This window comes from Solanum tuberosum, unplaced genomic scaffold (assembly GCF_000226075.1).
Source record: "Solanum tuberosum cultivar DM 1-3 516 R44 unplaced genomic scaffold, SolTub_3.0 scf00096, whole genome shotgun sequence".
NCBI lineage: Eukaryota > Viridiplantae > Streptophyta > Magnoliopsida > Solanales > Solanaceae > Solanum > Solanum tuberosum.
Genome location: NW_006239025.1, coordinates 125,816 through 144,401, shown reverse-complemented (window position 1 = coordinate 144,401; position 18,586 = coordinate 125,816). Strand labels below are relative to the sequence as shown.

The window sequence follows — 18,586 nt, the reverse complement described above, 5'->3', positions numbered from 1 at the left end:
ATACATGAAATTAATGCTAGATACTTCTATGATACATATGAATGTACTTGTATGGCACTCATGTATCTAAATGTTTAGTTTGTTGGATACATCATTTATTGATAATAGATACATCAAATTAGTGAATTTATTATTTTAAGAGTAATAATTTGAAATTAATCAAATTACATTACCAAGATATACATGTTTTTATCTTATATTAATAATATTAATGAATTTACTATTTCAAAGAATAATAAAATGAAATTAATTATCTATGTATTTTGAAAATTCTCAATTACTCCTCTAATTAAGGAAATAAGTTACAACCAATTAATTTAAATAAATAAATTTTGTATCTCAATTTTAAAATTCGACAGATACATGTATCTCATGGATTCATACTCATGTATCCTAATCATAAAATATGGTAGAGGAAGTAATATTTGAAACTATTGGGAATCTTAATAATTAAGACCTAAACTAGTGGGATTTATGTGGTTTGCCCTATTTTTTATTAATTGTTTGGTTCATTATTTTTTACCTAATCTTGTGTGTGATAATAGAAGTTAAGTCTTTTTATTTTTTGTTTGACAGTTGATATAGTTTTACAAAATCAAAAGCTTTATTAAAGGTTGGTATCTAAGTGTTAATAGGTTTTTGTTTTCATTTTATTATATTACTTTTGATCATGTTTATAAATGTACATTTATTTTACATTCTCAATCAGTTTTCTCTAATTAACATTTGTGTTATAATACTCTTTTTGTATTTACTACTTTTGGTCATCGACAACTTTAAATACTTAGACTATTCTTCAAAATGAATTTAATTATATTTTCCATAATTACATTTTTTTATCGCTCATTACACGAATTTGTTTCAAAGAATGGTATATATCATCAGAATAAGTCTATAAAAATTAACATAGGACACACGTGCAACGTCGCGTTCAGCACTAATTAAAAAATGTGTGTCTTATAAATTGAGATAGAGGAGTATATATTTATGCTTTGCAATTTTCATACTTAATTTACGAGTTTGTCTGCATTTGAATTCATTAATTTTTGTGTGTTAGTAATTTTTGTTTTTTCCTAAATAAGGTTGTGAGGGGGACATGGGCAGCAAAACATACTCCCTTGCAATGGTTTTGGGTACGTCAAAGACATACTTTCTCTGTCCCTAATTACTTGTCCATTTTTTCCTTTTATAATTGTCCTTAATTACTTGTCCATTTTAACAAATCAAAAATGAATATTTTTTTTTACCTATTATACCCTAAATTAAATGACTAATTACTTTGAAAAATGCAAAACTTTTCATTCACTTTATAATTAATAGGAATAAAATGATAAACTCACTATGTCATTAATTGATTTCTTAATAAATGTGTCAATTTAAAAGTGAACAAATAATTAAAAATGGAGAAAGTAATTAAGTAACTGTTATATACACTAATTTCCAAGTTTTCATATGTGGATCTGCGTCTACGTATAAATAGTTAATAATAAGAATAAATTACGAACTAAGCCATAAACTATATCTTCATTTTCTTAACTTAACAAGTAATGTAGACATATATTTTTGTGAATAAAGAAAAGAACTTACACTACCTCTAATAGACTTGCTCTGTTCTGGCTTGTGAGAACCACCAGAGCTCTGTAGTTTCCAGAATTTGTTCCGGTGGAGGATTCAACAGACCTGGAATTAAAGAGATGGCAGATCGTTTCTTTCCAAACACCATGCCTAGTTTTGTTGATGAAACTACAATTGAAGAATCATTTCTTGAAGGAGCAAAAGAACCACTGTTGGAGCTTCTGTATTTGCCTTATGGTACTGTTTGTGAGAAGCTCAAAAGGGTTGCTTTTGATCTCAAAGAAACGGTACTCAATTCTCTCTAAGTGCCTGCCAGGTGTTTGTGTAAATTTCCTGTTTCTTTTTGTCTTTCTGATTTTGATTTTGTTATGCTTCAGATTGTGAAGGAAACATGGGTATGTAAAAGGGGAAGAGTGAGTGACTATACAGTTTACACTGGAGCTTTGGGAACTGCTTTTTTGTTATTTAAAGCTTACCAAGTTACTCTTGACAAGAATGATCTTGTTCTCTGTTCTGATATTATCAAGGCTTGCGACTCTGCTTCCCGCGGTTCTGGGTATCCTTTCTCTCTCTTTCTGCAGAATTCACTTTTGATTTTGTGAAATAGACATGTCTGTGAAGATGCTAACTACATGCACATAGATAGAAAAGACCCTTTGAAGTTTCATTGTTATGTTCCCTGGGATTGGCAAAAATAAACATTTTGAGGTTTAAATAGCTAGTATATGACTGGAAATCTTCTAAATGATCATCAAATGGTTACATGAAATTCTAATGCAGAGTGGGTGAAATAGGAAAATAGAAGGTAAAGAAGTTGAAGAGAGGAGGAGGAAATTGATACGTGTAGAAGGTCCGCGTCCTTCTACATGTGTTGACTATAGGAAAAGCCATTATCTGTTTTTATATATCCTTAGTTCAAGTTTCAAGTTGAATGTTCTATATCTTTTGTGAGTTTTTCTAAATCGTTCTCTCAATAATCAAGTAATCCGTTAATATAAATCGGATAGGGAAGACCATGAAGTAAACTAGTCTCCGATCAGATGGGAGTAAACCTGCGACAGTTGGTAGGATTCATTGTATATTAATTGCACGGCGGTGGTGGTGGTGGTAAGGCTTTTGGTGTCATAAGTTTTACTGAGCAAAGTTATTTATGATTCACTAGTCCTTCTATTGATAACAAAGGATTTAGCTTCTCTCCAAGTGTGCTTAATTTTTTCTGGTTTTTTTTTCCTTTACTCTTCAGTCATTCTGATTGGTTTAATAGAAACTTCAAGTCAGCCCTAGTCAAATGATCCGACCAGACAATCCAATCGAAGTTTCTGTTTCATGATCTCCCACATAGAAACATGTTTTAGGTAAAATACATGAGGAGAAGTTGAACTCTAATTTGTGAAACTGCAGGCATGTGACTTTCATATGTGGACAAGCTGGTGTTTATTCTCTTGGTGCAGTTGTGGCCAAACACAACGAGGATGAACAATTGTGTGATCACTATCTGACAAAATTCAAAGAGGTTTCTTTTCATTGTTCCGAGCTTTTGCTGTTGATGTCAATAGTCTTCTCATTATCTATCTACAAATGCAGATTGAGCTTCCTAAAGATCTTCCAAATGAGTTGTTGTATGGGAGGGCTGGTTTCTTGTGGGCTTGTTCATTCTTAAACAAAAATATTGGTAGAGAAACAATATCTCTGACCCAAATTGTAAGAAACTTCACAAATTCAATCACCTTCGACGTCTTATGCTTCCTCATTATGAATGGCTCTTAATTTCTTCTGAAATTTTTTATGCAGCGAGCAGTTGTTGCTGAGGTTATAAAGTCTGGACGAAAAATGGGGAAAGGAAGATGTCCACTGATGTATGAATGGCATGGAAAAAGATATTGGGGTGCTGCTCATGGACTAGCTGGGATAATGCATGTACTTATGGACATGGAACTGAAAGCAGACGAGGTCGAGGATGTCAAGGCTACACTGCATTACATAATCCGAAATCGTTTTCCCAGTGGAAATTACCCTTCAAGTGAAGGGAGTGAATCTGACCGACTTGTGCATTGGTGTCATGGTGCTCCAGGTGTTGCCCTTACTCTAACCAAAGCAGCTAAGGTATGGAGTAATAACTATAAGAGACAGTAATCCTAATAGTTACTATAACTCCTCAATCCTCGTAGACATGAGATGAAATCCGTGATCCTGGAAGGGCTTTCTGCTCATCATTGTCGTAACTTTTCAGGTTTTCAGCAATGACGAGTATCTGCAGGCAGCTGTAGAAGCAGCTGAGGTGATTTGGAATCGAGGCTTACTCAAACGAGTTGGAATTTGTCACGGTGTTAGTGGAAATTCCTATGTCTTTCTTTCACTATATCGTTTGACAGGTAAAGTTGGGTACTTGTACAAGGCAAAGGCTTTCGCGTGCTTTCTGCACGCTAGAGCTCAAGCACTCATATCAGAGGGAGTTATGCACGGAGGTGATCGTCCATACTCGTTGTTTGAAGGAATCGGAGGAATGGCTTATCTCTTTTTCGACATGATAGATCCAATGGAAACAAGGTTCCCTGCTTATGAACTCTAGTTTTTGTACATACAGAATATGTTGTAGATTGTAGAATCAGCTATGTAAATCTTTTATGTAAGGTGGATGTATTACCATATGATGTATTGTCAAGATAAAAATAAGGTTTGCTTACATTTTACCCTCGTCAGATTCCACTTATAGGACTATATTGTACCAAACCTGTAATGCAGAATAATAAATTTAAAAAATTGCACCTCCAAATGCGTTCATGTTAATTCTTGTTTTATTCACTAGTTCCGGCAGAAATTAATCAAAGTTTGTTAAATATTTAAATTAAATGTGCTCACTTTTAACATAAAAGTACCAAACTGTTCAAAAAGTATATATTTGAGGTATCACTTTGAACCTCTTTCCAAATGCAAGGAGTCCCCTAGCAATAGGTGTGGATAGCAATGATAGAAATTCGAAAAAATCACACCTCAAAAACTAGTTATTAAGGTAAAAAAGCCTAATATTGTATAAATTCCATATCGATTCCCATTAAATTAATATGGGACTCAAATTTCTTTACCTTTGACATAGGATCACAATGAATGTTCCTTCTGTCTCAATTTCTGTAACAAGCTTCTTTTATAGTAGGTATAAAAATAATGTCACATCTTTATATTTAGTACGTAATAATTTTACCAAAGATCTATAACTTACTTTATTAAATTATGTATTTAGTCAAACAACGTTACATAAATTGAGACGGAGACGTGGGAGTCCATAGAAAGTAGAGAAGAGATGCAAAAGTAGCGGTGCATTCTTGTTTCTTCTTGTATTTATCTTACTAGCTTCTACAAGTCTCCAAATAAAAAAAAATACATCTTATCATCCAGATAACTCTAAAGCTTTTTGTATAAATATGTTCAATTGATTCCATCTTTCTACACAAAATATACTATTTTTGAGTTTAGACACAAAAAAAAAAACAAAATCTCAAAGATGGCAGAACGTTACTACCCTAATGAAATGGGTGACCTTTCAATTGAAGAATTGGCACCTGAAAATGCAAAGGACTCTTTATCCAAACTTCTTTCACTTCCTTATGACACTATTTCTCAAAGACTCAAGCTAGATGCTACCAACCTCAAAGATGAAGTATTCTTTTCTTTTAACTTTTAATTTCTTTTATTTACTGAGACGGATTCAGAAATTAAAGTTTATCATTTGAGATGACATCGAACTCACTATTGGAGTTAATGTGTTCACATATTTATTAGGTTCAGTTAAACTCATAACATGTGTTATAAAACGAACACTCACTCGTCTAATAGATGAAAAACTCATTTAGTCTATAAATTCATAACCAGATTAGGGATTCGTTTCGTTTCAATTTATGTGATGTATATAGTATGATCCGATATGAAGTTGAAGCAATATAGAGAGATTTTACCATGTTTTAAAATTATCCTTAAAAAAAATTATGAGTATACTTTGATGGACTTTTTGCTAAACAAGTTTGATTTAACCACAAGTGAAATTAGGATTTTAATTTAATATGTTCCGAATTTTACCATACAAGTGGTAATTATTGGGTTTTAAATTAATATTTTTTACGTATTTAATGACTATTGATACAAATACACTGGTCTACTACTTCCGCCCTTGAATTTTAAAAGATGTATCATTATTTTTTAGACTGATTAAAAAAAATTGTGTGGGGTATAAATTGGGACAGAGGGGTATATGTTTATGCTTTTGCAATTTTCATACTTAATTTTATGAGTTTGTCTACATTTGAATAATTGAATTATTAATTTTTGTGTTTCCTAAATAAGGTTGTGAGGGAGACATGGGCAGCAAAAGGAAGACATGTAAATGACTACAGACTCTACACTGGAACTTTAGGGACTGCTTATTTACTATTCAAATCATATCAAATTACTCAAAACAACGATGATCTTGTACTTTGCTCCGATATTATTCAGGCATGTGACGCTGCTTGCAATGGTTCAGGGTACGTCTAAAGACATAATTAAGTAAATAAAAGTATGTTTTTTCGACATTTTACACTTAGATCATAATTTGTCATGGTATTATTAGAGAATGTGTGATGAAAGGCAAATTCGATAATTCAAATTATGAAATTATGTGTTCGGAATTTAGTAGATGTTTGAACATAGATTTGGTTAAATATATGCAGACCACCTACATTTATAGGCGGGCACGCAGGTATTTACGCTCTTGGTGCTGTTGCTGCAAAGAATAATGGTGATGATCAATTATGTCAACAATTTTTGACCAAATTCAAGGAGGTATCCAAACTTTTCTGTTTTCGTATTCAATTATTGTTCTAGTTAGATGTGAATTTAGTATTTCACGAGTAAAATGTGAGAATTTGTAATTTTGATTATATGCTATAACAAGGTAAATGTGACCTAATGGTGATACGAATTGTCTTATACTGATGATGTATATAATGTAAATTCTTCACCCACACATATTGTATGCTCGTATATTTATGTTCCGCGTATTAATTTTGTGATTTAATTGTTTTTTTTTCAGATTAAACTTCCAATAGATCTTGGAGATGACTTGTTTTATGGTAGAGCAGGGTACTTATGGGCATGTTCTTTCTTAAATAAACATCTTGGCAAAGGCACAATATCCATCTCCCAAATGGTAATTAGCAAATTTAACTACTCAATTATATAGCTTAATTACGAGAAAATGACAAAAATAGTCCTTTATGTTCGAGGTAGTTTCAAAGTAGTCCCTTAAATATAACAGATATTGACATTGTATGTGTTGGTATATATTTGACGGATACTAAAGTGTTAACGTTTGACAAACTTGATGGATTAAAATTGCTCAGGAGTATATCCGAGGGACTACTTTGAACGTACTCTCAAATACGAGGGACCATTTTTTTTTATGTTCTTACTATAACTTGGTATTCAAATTTTGTTATACAGAGAGCAGTTGTGAATGAACTCATCAAGTCAGGTAGAAAACTGTCGAAATTAGAAAATTTTAAATCTCCTTTAATGTACGAATCGAGGGGGAAAAAGTACTGGGGAGCTGCCCATGGATTAGCTGGTGTTATGAATGTTTTACTAGACATGGAACTGAAACAAGATGAAATTGAAGATGTCAAAGGAACATTAAGGTACATGATCAAGAATCGATTTTCGAGTGGAAATTATCGTACTAGTGAAGGAGATGAATCAGATGTTCTTGTCCATTGGTGTCATGGTGCTCCTGGTGTTGCTCTTACCCTTGCAAAAGCAGCTAAGGTACAAGTTTTGTCACATTGCTTTACGTGCACCTTGACTAATTTTTACGAGGTGTCTGCTACATACTACTAGCATATAGTTACAATTACTCGTAACGTTATATGACAGTTTAATTTTATGACTATACTATTATAGCGATATCACTCTTGAAACCTCGATGATATTGTGTTCAGGTTTTTGGTGATGATGAATTTCTCAAAGCAGCTAGAGAAGCAGGGGAGGTTGTATGGAGACGCGGTTTGCTCAAACGAGTCGGGATTTGTCATGGAATAAGTGGGAATGCTTATGTTTTTCTATCACTATATAGGCTAACAGGGAAAGAGGAGTATTTATACAAAGCAAAAGCATTTGCTTGTTTTCTACATGATAGAGCTCATACTTTTATATGTGAAGGTATTATGCATAAAGGTAATCATCCTTTTTCTTTGTTTGAAGGAATTGGAGGAATGGCTTGTTTGTTTTTGGATCTTGTTGAGCCATTTGAGTCTAGGTTTCCTGCTTATGAACTCTAGGATTAGGACTTTTTTTAACCTTAGTGAAAACAAACAAGAAATAATGTAAGATATTATGTACCTAAGTATATGTGTGGTGTGTTTTTTTGTGTGTGTTTGTGCTAGTGATGATATTGTAATTGTTTAGATAAAGATATTGTCTTGGTTTGTGTTAACAAGATCACAGATTTTATTTTATTTTTTTGTATAATGCTTGTACTTTGCTAAGAGATTTTCTTATCTTTGGGTCCATCTTAATCAACTAAAGTCTTTTTCTCATCATAGTACATATAACTTTAATCAATTAAAGATTGTCTTATCATACTACATAAATAGAGAAAAAGGACAGGTTGAGAGTAATACTACATAAATAGAGAAAAAGGACAGGTTGAGAGTTATGATGGTGTGATGGATAGGTCCTATCGTTTTGAATCAATCAAAGATTTCGAGTTTGAGCTTAGAAAAAAGAAAAAATTCTAATAGAGAGTTCATCACTTTATACAAACACAAATATAGATTTGTTGGAGTTTTAAAATAGATATTGCCGCGTAAGATCCTCAAATCAAAATTAACCAAATTTTCATTCTCTTTCCTACTCGGAAAGGGGCTACTCAGGAAGGGAATCTTCTAAATGAATGCCGACTTATGTAGTGGTTGGCTTTCTTATCAAAATGTCTTAACCAAATTTTCATTCTCTTTCCTACTCGGAAAGGGGATCAAAGAGAGGTTCATTTTCGTTCTCTTCCCTACCCAGGAAGGGAATCTTCTAAATGAATGCCGACTTATGTAGTGGTTGGCTTTCTTATCAAAATGTCTTAACCAAATTTTCATTCTCTTTCCTACTCGGAAAGGGGATCAAAGAGAGGTTCATTTTCGTTCTCTTCCCTACCCAGGAAGGGAATCTTCTAAATGAATGCCGACTTATGTAGTGGTTGGCTTTCTTATCAAAATGTCTTAACCAAATTTTCATTCTCTTTCCTACTCGGAAAGGGGATCAAAGAGAGGTTCATTTTCGTTCTCTTCCCTACCCAGGAAGGGAATCTTCTAAATGAATGCCGACTTATGTAGTGGTTGGCTTTCTTATCAAAATGTCTTAACCAAATTTTCATTCTCTTTCCTACTCGGAAAGGGGATCAAAGAGAGGTTCATTTTCGTTCTCTTCCCTACTCAGGAAGGGGATCTTCTAAATGGATGGCGACTTATGCAGTGGTTGGCTTTCTTATCAAAATGTCTTGTTAGTTGATAGCAGGAAGTCTAGGGGTGTATATGACCGAGTTGGTTCGGGTTTTTGAAATATCAAATCAAATCATTTGTGTCGAATTTTTAAATCTATAAACCAAACCAAACCAATAAAACTCGGGTTTTTCAACCTCGGGTTTTTTGGATTTTTTCGGGTTTTCGGGTTTTTTCGGTAAAGTATTCATACAAACATATAATTTACTTGTACTTCAAATATTCTTTAGTCCTACCAAAATACAACTATCTAAGGTGTTTCTTAAGAAAATAACACAAAATATGATAAGAGTAATGACACTAAAATATCCAACAAAATAATAAAAATAATGAATTCGCGTAAGACAAATATTGCAAATTAACAAGTCATAATGAAAATGATCATAATTTAAAAGTACTAAATCATGCTAAAATAAGTTTAATAAGCATTAGTTACATGACTAAATATTAAAGGAAATAAAAATTAGATTATGTATTTGAATTGTCCAAACCAATGTAAAAACCAAAGAACAAATATTCAATATTATTGTCATTCTTAGTGTTGAATTGATTTCCTTTTTGCATTAGTATTAATTTGATTTTGATTTAAGCTTTATTATAATTACCAACATATGTGGACTATAATCTTTATTGAACCATTCAGAATTCTAAGTTTCAAACTTGAAATAATATATTAAAAGATAAAAACTATGAAAAAGTATAAGAAATATTTAAAAATTATATCAAAGTAAATATTTTTATGTATAAAATAAAATTTTAAAATTACATATATCATGTCGGGTTGGTTTTAAAATTATATATATAATGTCGGGTTGGTTTAGTGTCGGGTTGATTTCTTTTAGTTAAAACCAAACCAATCCAAATATAGTCGAGTTTTTTTTTTCAATACCAAACCAAGTCAAATCAACTATTAGTCGAATTTTTTTTCTCGATTTACGATTTGATTCAATTTTCGATTCGATTTTATACACCTCAAGACTTGTCATGAAGTTGGAAGAAGTGTGTGAATATTATATTTAAGAAAAATTAAAGTCAGAAGTTATTAAATTTAATAGGCAAGTGCAATGTTTGGACATTAATTTATGATACAATAAAAGAGGCAATACTCAAATCAATTTCAATAATTTAATTGCAAAGGGTCATGGGGTTGTCACGTTATCATGTCTGCTCGTGGAAAATAGAAAGTGTCCAATTCAAAATATGCAACTATTTGAGGGCATTACGTAAAGCGAAGAATTAGCGATAAATAAAATTCGATAGCTAAATAATAAATTTTTTATATTAATTGCATTTAGTTAAGAATCAACGATGAATTATTAAAAAAATTAAATTAGTTAAGAGTATTTTAATGACGTGTGACCTAAAAATAGCCAACAAATTTCACAACTAATTAGGCTTTAACTTGTATTTAGCATTGACTTCATTTTGGTGACACGATTTTGTAAGTATTATTATCCTTAATAAGTATAAATAAATGGGGTTGATTGAGTTTTTTAACAGTCGGGTTTTTTTCTCGGCTTGCGATTTGATTCGATTTTCGATTCGGTTTTGTACACCCTAGCAGAAACTAATGGCTGGTATTATAATGTTGAACGCAGGATATTTACCAAGCCTTTTAAGTTAACAAAGGAAGAAAGGCATAACACAAATTCAAATTAGTTGGGGATTCAAAATAAATATCGAACATCTTGCGGAAAATCAACAAAAAAATTCCGATTACAGAAAAACCATCGGTTCAACAAAAAAATTCCGATTTCTCTGAAACACTGACAATTTTGTATAGACAGACAGCTTGAAGTTGAATGAATCTCAAAGAATTTCTTTTCATTTCATTTTCCAATAAACACTTTCACAATTCTCAACTCTACAATTTCCGATTACAGAAAAACCATCGGTTTCTAACCAAAGGTGTAACCCTTTTTTTTTTTTTGGGCTTGTATATTATCACCATATCCTGATAAAATCTACTATAATTTCCAACCCCCCATTTTTGTCCCTCTTCACAATGCCTAATCAGGCAAGACTCCTATTTTAGTCCCAGAACTACTGGCACTAAGCACAAGAACAAAGAAAAATCACTGATATTACAAATCTCACCAATCTGTACAAAATTCGAAAACTTGGCTGTAGCAGTGTGTAACGTGGAATCGCGAAGACTTCCCCTGTTTGATCCTCTCCTATATTCGGATTGGCAGTCCAAAATTTTGGAAAGTCCTGATTTCCCCTCTTCGGCCTGCGGTTACAATGACAAAACCCCAGGCAGACTTGGATTGATTTAAACCATTGGAGAAGTCGACACTAGTATCTACACTGACACGAGGGCTACGATTTTTAGTAGCTAACAGGAGTTTTTCCTCGGGCCATGTTGCTGAGAATTTATCAAAGAAGTAGCTGTTCATGGCACCACTTAAAGTCCCATGAAGAGGACTGTTACTGCAGCCAGATACCAGAGGTGAGCACTCGGTGCCATTCTCTTCAATGGGTGTAGGAGAATGGTTGGCAGTGGAAACCTCGTCGAGATGATCAGCATGCCCATTTTGTTCCCCTAACGAGGAATCGGAAAGTCTCAAATTATCGGATATGCCAGGCCAAGGAATGGCCACTGAAACATCTTGACAATGGAAATGCTCATACGACTGTGTAATGGTAACGCCTCTATTCCTGCTTGGTCGAGAATCACCTTCATGTTTCCAGATATAGACATGTGAGTCCTCACTGGCACAGACCACATATCTACCATCAGCAGTCACAGAGGCTGAGATTTGGCTGTTTGTATTGCGAAAACCTGTCATAGTTGGTGCTAACTCAATACTAGGATATAGCATGGGGGAAATTAAAGCTGAAAATTGTGCAGGATGACGAACATCTCAAAAGGTCAAGTGGAACTAACTATAAACTTCATTCAGTAACTGACCAGCTTTATAAGATAATTATAGCAGTTTCAATGTACCTTTGAACTTGTGGACAAGATCAACACCATCAACCACCCGAATTCTCGAATCTGCAGATGTTATAAGCACTTCTGAGGTACTCCCTGGCACAAACTGTACATTTAAATTTATCAGCAACTAAGGAATTCATGAAGGTTACAAGGTAAATTTATCCAGACAACAACTATTATTCCATCTGTTGCACATTAAGGTTATTAGAAAGATATGCGTAAATACACATATTATGCCCCAAACCTCCTGTTAACAAGGGAGGGGGAAAGTATTTTTAAGTTTTTGAACAACTATACTTGGAGAAAAAAGAGGTACTAAGATCAACTGAGGCAAAAACAAATGCATCTAAGTTCTAACAGCAATCAATTAAGAATTACCTGGAAACCAGTAATTTTCTTCTGGTGAGCCTTCTTCTTCTTATTCTGCAGATTGATTTGAACTTTTTTCTGCAATTTATTATCTGAAAACAGAGAGGCACAAAACATCAGCATGCTGAGTGCTTATTTTGCCTCTAGAGAAGAATGAGAATGGAGGGGGAACAAGGAAACATGAGGGACAACAAATCAAACCTGATGTGTTGTATTGACAACAATTCCCCTTGTATGAACCAACAAATGCACCCTTCAAACAACAATTAAAAATTTAGCAACTAAAATTGGAAGGATCCAAATCCTAAGTGTTTCTCATCTACCAATGGTTTAACCTAACATCACAATGAGCGCTATGTTCAATAGTCTCACCTGACCATCTGGTGTATAGCAAGCGGCAGTGACCATCTCATGCAGATCATTCCAATCAACAACTTGCCTCTCTGGAATGCTCCATATGCGAACCTTAGCATCTAGGGATCCACTGATAAAGTATCTATCATCAACAGGATTAAACTGGATGCAGGTTACTGTGCCAAAGAAAGGAAGTCAAGAGCACACTGCAATCAGTCAATTAGTGAAAAAGTTCCAGTGTATGTAATTTCTAGGTCATTATAGTTCTTTCTGAAATTCTTAACAAACATTGGTGTACATATTCATTAGACTTAAAAAACCATGGGGAGTGGAAGGGTGAAAAAATAAGAGCTCGGTTCAATAGACATACCATAATCACTATGTGAGAAGACCTTCAAACAAGACTTGCTAGACAAATGCCACAGCCGCACTGTTTTGTCCATTGAAGATGAAAGCAAATGCTGTGAAAGGACAGTGATAGAATGTATCAGAGAAAAGAAAAATAATTAGCTCACTAATCCAAAGAACCTAATGGCATGTGGCCTGTGGGTCCAACAACCCAAATTTTAGAAAGCAACAGGAAACAAATGCTTCAAGGGTTCCCACTTATCAGAAAAAATCAGGAGTCATCAAATAAAACCATTAAATTATGCAACTTTAACTAATCATTTTTTTATTAAGAACTGTGCAACTTTAAAGAATCATCCAGCATCAATAACCATAAAATGCCATCTGGATATATTCTCAGAACCGAGGAAGGAAATGGAGCAAAGTAAGTGGTTATGCTGTATCATTCTAAATCTGCCAGATTTCTCTATACAATTGAATTTAAAAGTTGGTAAGTTAATTTAAGCACCAAAAAAGATGACCACGAGCCACAACAGCCTGAGTCATTTGATATAAATAGCAGCCAGATCAACCCTTTTGTCCATTAGAATACAGCCATTTATTTTTATTTTTAAGAAAGTTAACAGAATACAGCCATTTATTCTCATTACAAGTTATTGGCTTATGTCATAAACAAGGAAGAAACAAGTAACTGTGAAGGTGTTAACTGGCAGTCCACTAAGGAAAGCTTAACGCGAGATACTGTATGGTGGATAGAATCAAGTTTCATTGGTCTGCTCTTTGGTATCCATCTTTCACAAATGGGTGAGACAAAGCAACTACAATAAAAGATAGGAGTATTTTTTCCCCTCCAACAGAAGGGGTCAGATAAGAAACAGAACGTGTACTCGGGAACAAGCTCAGATAGCTCCAGGAAAAGTAGAGTCACATACAGTGTCGAGCCATGCTACTGTCTATCATCTTATAAAGAGATTAAATGACTCTTCATTTCATCTTCTTGTGTACTTGCACACAAAATTAACTCTGTGATATCATTCTGTCAGAACAGATGAAGAACCAATCCTAGTATACCTCCAGCAAACCTTTCATAGTAAAGTAAGAATCGTTGCATAGTATTAGATCCACCTTGGCAGAAATCTATATTCAGCACACACTCAAACCCTGAATTAGTTGTCCCTCAACCTGAACCGATGGCAAATGGATTGCTAGTCTTAATCAATTTTATTGGTTCTCAGGGGAACAAGAAGGTAAGTGGAAGACGAGACGTTGATTGATAAAATAATAAACTAGCTGACATCTGAGTCCAAAAGAATCATCTTTATTGTGTCTGAATTGAAAAATCAGCTTTCACTTCTTATCTATTACAAGCCATGTACTCCCCTGCGGAATTACTGTTCAAATATGTTGTCATTTGAGAGGTAGTATTCAAAGATATTTGACAAGGTACATACAACTTCTCATGGCATATTCATATTGGTGAAATGTTTAGCATTAAGGAATGTAAAGAAAGCTTAATTCTTTTGTAGGGTAGGCAAGGGTCCAGAAAGTGTCCAATATGAAAATAAAGAGTGCCAGCTAACCTGAGACTTGGACCATGAGAGGTCAAGCACATCATCCACATGCCCCTGAAATGAAGAGATGGGCTTTTCTGAAAGTGCGAAAACAGTTTCCGGTACCAAAACATGGTCATAGCTCACTGATTTTCGACTTATAGACAACCTTCCTCTTCTTTTCTTCTCCGGGTGGCCATCATTTGGTGACATTGTAGTTGGCTCTGGAGATCCATTTGCCAAAAGCAAGAGATTTAAATTCCCGTCTTCTGGTTTATCAAGCAATAGGTCACCCTTCCTCTCTGATTCAGTAACCTGCCAGACATGTATTATACAGTCCTCACCAGCACTAGCGAGATACTTCCCGTCCAAACTAAATTTGATGGTCCAAATAGCCCCAGTATGTGCCAGTATCTCTTGGCTCTTATACAGTGCTGTAAGTTCTTTGCAGGACTTCCCGTACTGCCGAACCCGTACTCTTTCAGGCCCATGAAAAGAAGCATCCTGACTATCATCTGTAGCCGAGCTTGACCTTCTGCCACCCTTCTCAGATGATGTATCCCTCTCATCACTGCTCCGTCGCTCCTTATAACCTGTCATAGCACCAGCCACATTTTTGATACTCTTCAACCAACTTCCCCTCTTCTTCGACTTGGATCCAGTTTCAACATCCTCATTTGTATTACCATCAAAACTATCCTTATTCCCATCCTCTACATTCTGCCTTCTCATCAGTTCTTGAACAATTGGTGATGTCCCAACACACATCTCAAACTCTTCTATGGTCAACTGCCTTCCTGTACCCACTTCCTTGACTTTTTTCAAAGTCCCATCTTCCTTAACTTCATTAACCACAAACTCCTTCCCATCATCAAGATTCTTTATTGTGCACAACTGCTCTTCAATTCCGATATCTCCATTTGATTCCAACCCTTCCTCCACCTCATTATTCGCCAGCACCGGCAACGAATTACAGGTCCCATTATTTGTGGAATCAGCTCTCGTCTTTCCTGTGGGTGGCTTCTTCGGGGATCCATTGCCATTACGAAATAGATCCTCGCAGAGACTTTTACTACGGTTTCGGTTATTATGTACAACTATACCGTCAACCCCATTGGCCATATGTACTTGTACTGATGAAATGGAAGTAGAATTCAAGGAAATAACTTCAGTATTTTTGTGAACTGAATGAGAACAACAACAATTTGAGCAATTACGATCACCATCCGATTTTGATCTAATGATCCCACAAACATTACTCTCAATACAACTAATTTTGGAATTAATACTATTAGAAATACCCTCACCGCCGGCAAGTGGACACTTCAAAAGATTTTCTGAAACCGATCTGCCAAAAATGTCCGGTCTTTCGTCAAAATCGTAGTCAGCAGCAGCAGACTGTGAGAGTGACGGCCTGTGGCGGAGGAGAGAAGGGTCACGGGCAAGACCCATTTGACTGAGGAGTCTAATACGTCGTTCATCAACGGAGATGGGTTCAGAGATCCATACATCATAGTTATTCGATACACCCCTTGGGAATCTCGGTACCGGAAGCGGCTCCGAAACACCATAGTTAGGAGACCCCAAATTGAAACTAAGATCCTTAATATCGTCTTCTTCGTTATCAGAAGAAGGAGATGAAGAACAAGAAGTATTAGTAGAAGAAAGTAACCGGTCAAGTGAGTCGTGAAATCGCTCGTCCTCTTCTTCTTCGTCTCTGGTTTTGCTCATCGTCTTACAGGCATTCCCATCTGGGAAATGAAAATGCCCCACAATTACCCCCAGCTTAATCCAACTGGGGGTCTCAAATTCAAACGAATACCGTATTTTTTTTTTTTTCACACAAGCAATTAATCAAACACTTGGTGTGCGTTATGAAAAAATGGTGTGATCGGACAACAATGAAATGGGTTTTTCCAGTTTTTTCAGTTCTGTTCAGATCTACAGAGGGTTAAAGAAGCGACCATTGAAGAAGGGGAGAAAGAGGAAGAAGATGGAGAAGATGTCGTGTGGTGAGTTGTGAAGTAGCTGTGTTTGTTAAGGGTATGTGCGGGGTTTTTGGGAAGATGCTTTTTTTATTTATTTAAGAGAAAAACATAGTAAACTTTTTTTTTAGTAGCGTTGGGGTGTGTGTTTTTCTTTAAGGAACAAATGGTAAGTTGTGATAATGGATAATAGTAAAAAAGGCATAATAGAGCAGATACGTAAGCACTTCAACTTTTGAGAGTGTACGTCTAAATAACTTAATTTGATATCAATAGATGATTACACAATTTAACTTGTTTGTTGAATTGTGTCTCGTAGACACTCAATACTAACGTGACATGTAAATTTTAAATGTATTTAGATGATCATTTTGTAAGTTAGAATATTTAAATAACATAGTGAAAATGAGTTAAGTTATCTAAATGCACATATTCAAAGTCAAGAATGTCTACTTGCTGAGATGTAAGTTAAAGTGTTTTTGGTTATGTATTATGCTATGATAAAGTTTACAAAAAGAGTATGTTGAGTATTGATTTAGCTAGCGTTTGACGATAGATTTGAGATTAAATCTTTGAAAATTATCTTTAAATAATTATTTCATCATAGATTTGGATCTGTGTTTAAGAATATGTTCAAAAGAATTTTAAGTTTCACAAATTGGTTCAGACAATTTTTTTAGATTTTTGGGATTTTCACTCACGAAACTTCAAGACAATTCAAGTAAAATACATATTCAAACATAATTCAAGTTTAAGAAATTGTAACTTTAAAAATATAATTTTTTTAACATCAAAATCTATGATCTATCGGGAGTTTTGTGTTTGTCGAAACAATAGTATTGTCAATTGAAAGTCAAAGAAGAAAGAAGTTGGTATTTTTCTGTGGCATAAATCTCGTAACAAGTAATTTCATTTCATTTGTCTTAAATTTGATAAACATACTTACCTGCCACCTGATACATGTTGTTGACAGAAAATGACATGTATTCGATAAATTAATTCAAATACACAAAAACTATCTCAAACATTACGATTATCATAATAAGAAGAAAAAGCATGTAAAAAATCATTTAGTGAGTTTATAAATTAAATGTTTTCAAAAGGAGATACTCCTCACTCGTTTAAACCCTTTATAATTCAAACTTTAAAGGGTTATTTTCCTATAAGAAATTTTTTTCGAGTCTTATTTGGTATTTGATATTTATATTAAGGTCCGATTAAAATTAAATTTATATTGCAAAGTCTCATATTAAATACAAAGCATTCTCTAACTAATATCTTATGCTCGAATTCGAAACTTTCAAACTATACAAATAAAAAATATATTTATCACTATATCACGATCCTCGTGGATCTTAGTAGAAAACATTCAAGTAAGTTAGCTTTTACAGTGCTCATTCTTAATTTGTACTACATCTATTAGATTCGAAACAGAGCGTGAAGGCAAAGTAAAAAAGGAATGGGGAAAATGCCTTAATTATTGTATTTACATGTTTACTTAACTAAAAGAATATACTAAAAGGTTCTTGTTAATTAAAATCTGTTCTTAACTAGAATATAATTAAGGGTCCATATAGATTCATTAGGATACTAAATTACTAACATTAAATTAAAGCTTTAGATAAAAATAAATAAATGATTAAATAGATATGTTCAATGAGTATCTCAATTTTTTATTTGGCATTCGTTTCTAAAGCTTGGCACATTAATATTCAATTCTCTCAAAGTTTTGCTAAAAGGCCAATAGTTTAAAGGTTAACCAAATCCTTTCATATGCGTAGTCTCTGTCATTTCTAACAACAATTCATAAAAAAAAAAAAAAGAACGAGAGGGAAAAAGACAAATTCCAATTAATGCTTGTAATACTCTAACCGTTGAGTCAAGATTATTGCAGTATTATTATATATTACTATGATAATAACAATATGTTACAGCTCTTTTAAATAG

General features: G+C 34.0%; 3 protein-coding genes across 3 annotated transcripts; 2 read left to right on the top strand and 1 right to left on the bottom strand.

Annotated features, from left to right (window-relative positions):
* The first annotated feature begins 1,505 nt into the window (after nt 1-1,505).
* LOC102584073 (lanC-like protein GCL2) lies at nt 1,506-4,258 on the top strand. The gene is made up of 6 exons (XM_006348172.2): nt 1,506-1,862; nt 1,953-2,131; nt 2,977-3,088; nt 3,160-3,276; nt 3,367-3,678; nt 3,806-4,258. Exons 1-6 carry the CDS (start codon nt 1,695-1,697, stop codon nt 4,142-4,144), a joined length of 1,227 nt encoding a protein of 408 aa, XP_006348234.1. The 5' UTR covers nt 1,506-1,694; the 3' UTR covers nt 4,145-4,258.
* Nucleotides 4,259-5,002: 744 nt separating this feature from the next.
* LOC102583731 (lanC-like protein GCR2) lies at nt 5,003-8,054 on the top strand. The gene is made up of 6 exons (XM_006348171.2): nt 5,003-5,230; nt 5,911-6,089; nt 6,276-6,387; nt 6,638-6,754; nt 7,048-7,368; nt 7,542-8,054. Exons 1-6 carry the CDS (start codon nt 5,075-5,077, stop codon nt 7,878-7,880), a joined length of 1,224 nt encoding a protein of 407 aa, XP_006348233.1. The 5' UTR covers nt 5,003-5,074; the 3' UTR covers nt 7,881-8,054.
* Nucleotides 8,055-10,895: 2,841 nt separating this feature from the next.
* Nucleotides 10,896-16,764, bottom strand: LOC102583402 (WD repeat-containing protein 44). Its single transcript, XM_006348170.2, has 7 exons — nt 14,685-16,764; nt 13,127-13,217; nt 12,775-12,932; nt 12,604-12,655; nt 12,412-12,494; nt 12,043-12,136; nt 10,896-11,877 (listed from the first exon to the last, which is right to left on the bottom strand). Exons 1-7 carry the CDS (start codon nt 16,383-16,385, stop codon nt 11,270-11,272), a joined length of 2,787 nt encoding a protein of 928 aa, XP_006348232.1. The 5' UTR covers nt 16,386-16,764; the 3' UTR covers nt 10,896-11,269.
* Between the last annotated feature and the right edge of the window lie 1,822 nt (nt 16,765-18,586).

Coding starts and splice junctions, on each gene's coding strand:
- LOC102583731 (XM_006348171.2), top strand. CDS start 5,075: ATGGCAGAACGTTACTACCCTAATGAAATGGGTGACCTTTCAATTGAA. Junction 5,231..5,910: donor CTACCAACCTCAAAGATGAA/GTATTCTTTTCT, acceptor TTCCTAAATAAG/GTTGTGAGGGAGACATGGGC. Junction 6,388..6,637: donor TTTTGACCAAATTCAAGGAG/GTATCCAAACTT, acceptor TTTTTTTTTCAG/ATTAAACTTCCAATAGATCT.
- LOC102583402 (XM_006348170.2), bottom strand. CDS start 16,385: ATGAGCAAAACCAGAGACGAAGAAGAAGAGGACGAGCGATTTCACGAC. Junction 12,933..13,126: donor CTTCTCACATAGTGATTATG/GTATGTCTATTG, acceptor TCTTTGGCACAG/TAACCTGCATCCAGTTTAAT. Junction 11,878..12,042: donor TCTTGTCCACAAGTTCAAAG/GTACATTGAAAC, acceptor CAACTATGACAG/GTTTTCGCAATACAAACAGC.
- LOC102584073 (XM_006348172.2), top strand. CDS start 1,695: ATGGCAGATCGTTTCTTTCCAAACACCATGCCTAGTTTTGTTGATGAA. Junction 3,089..3,159: donor ATCTGACAAAATTCAAAGAG/GTTTCTTTTCAT, acceptor CTACAAATGCAG/ATTGAGCTTCCTAAAGATCT. Junction 3,277..3,366: donor CAATATCTCTGACCCAAATT/GTAAGAAACTTC, acceptor TTTTTTATGCAG/CGAGCAGTTGTTGCTGAGGT.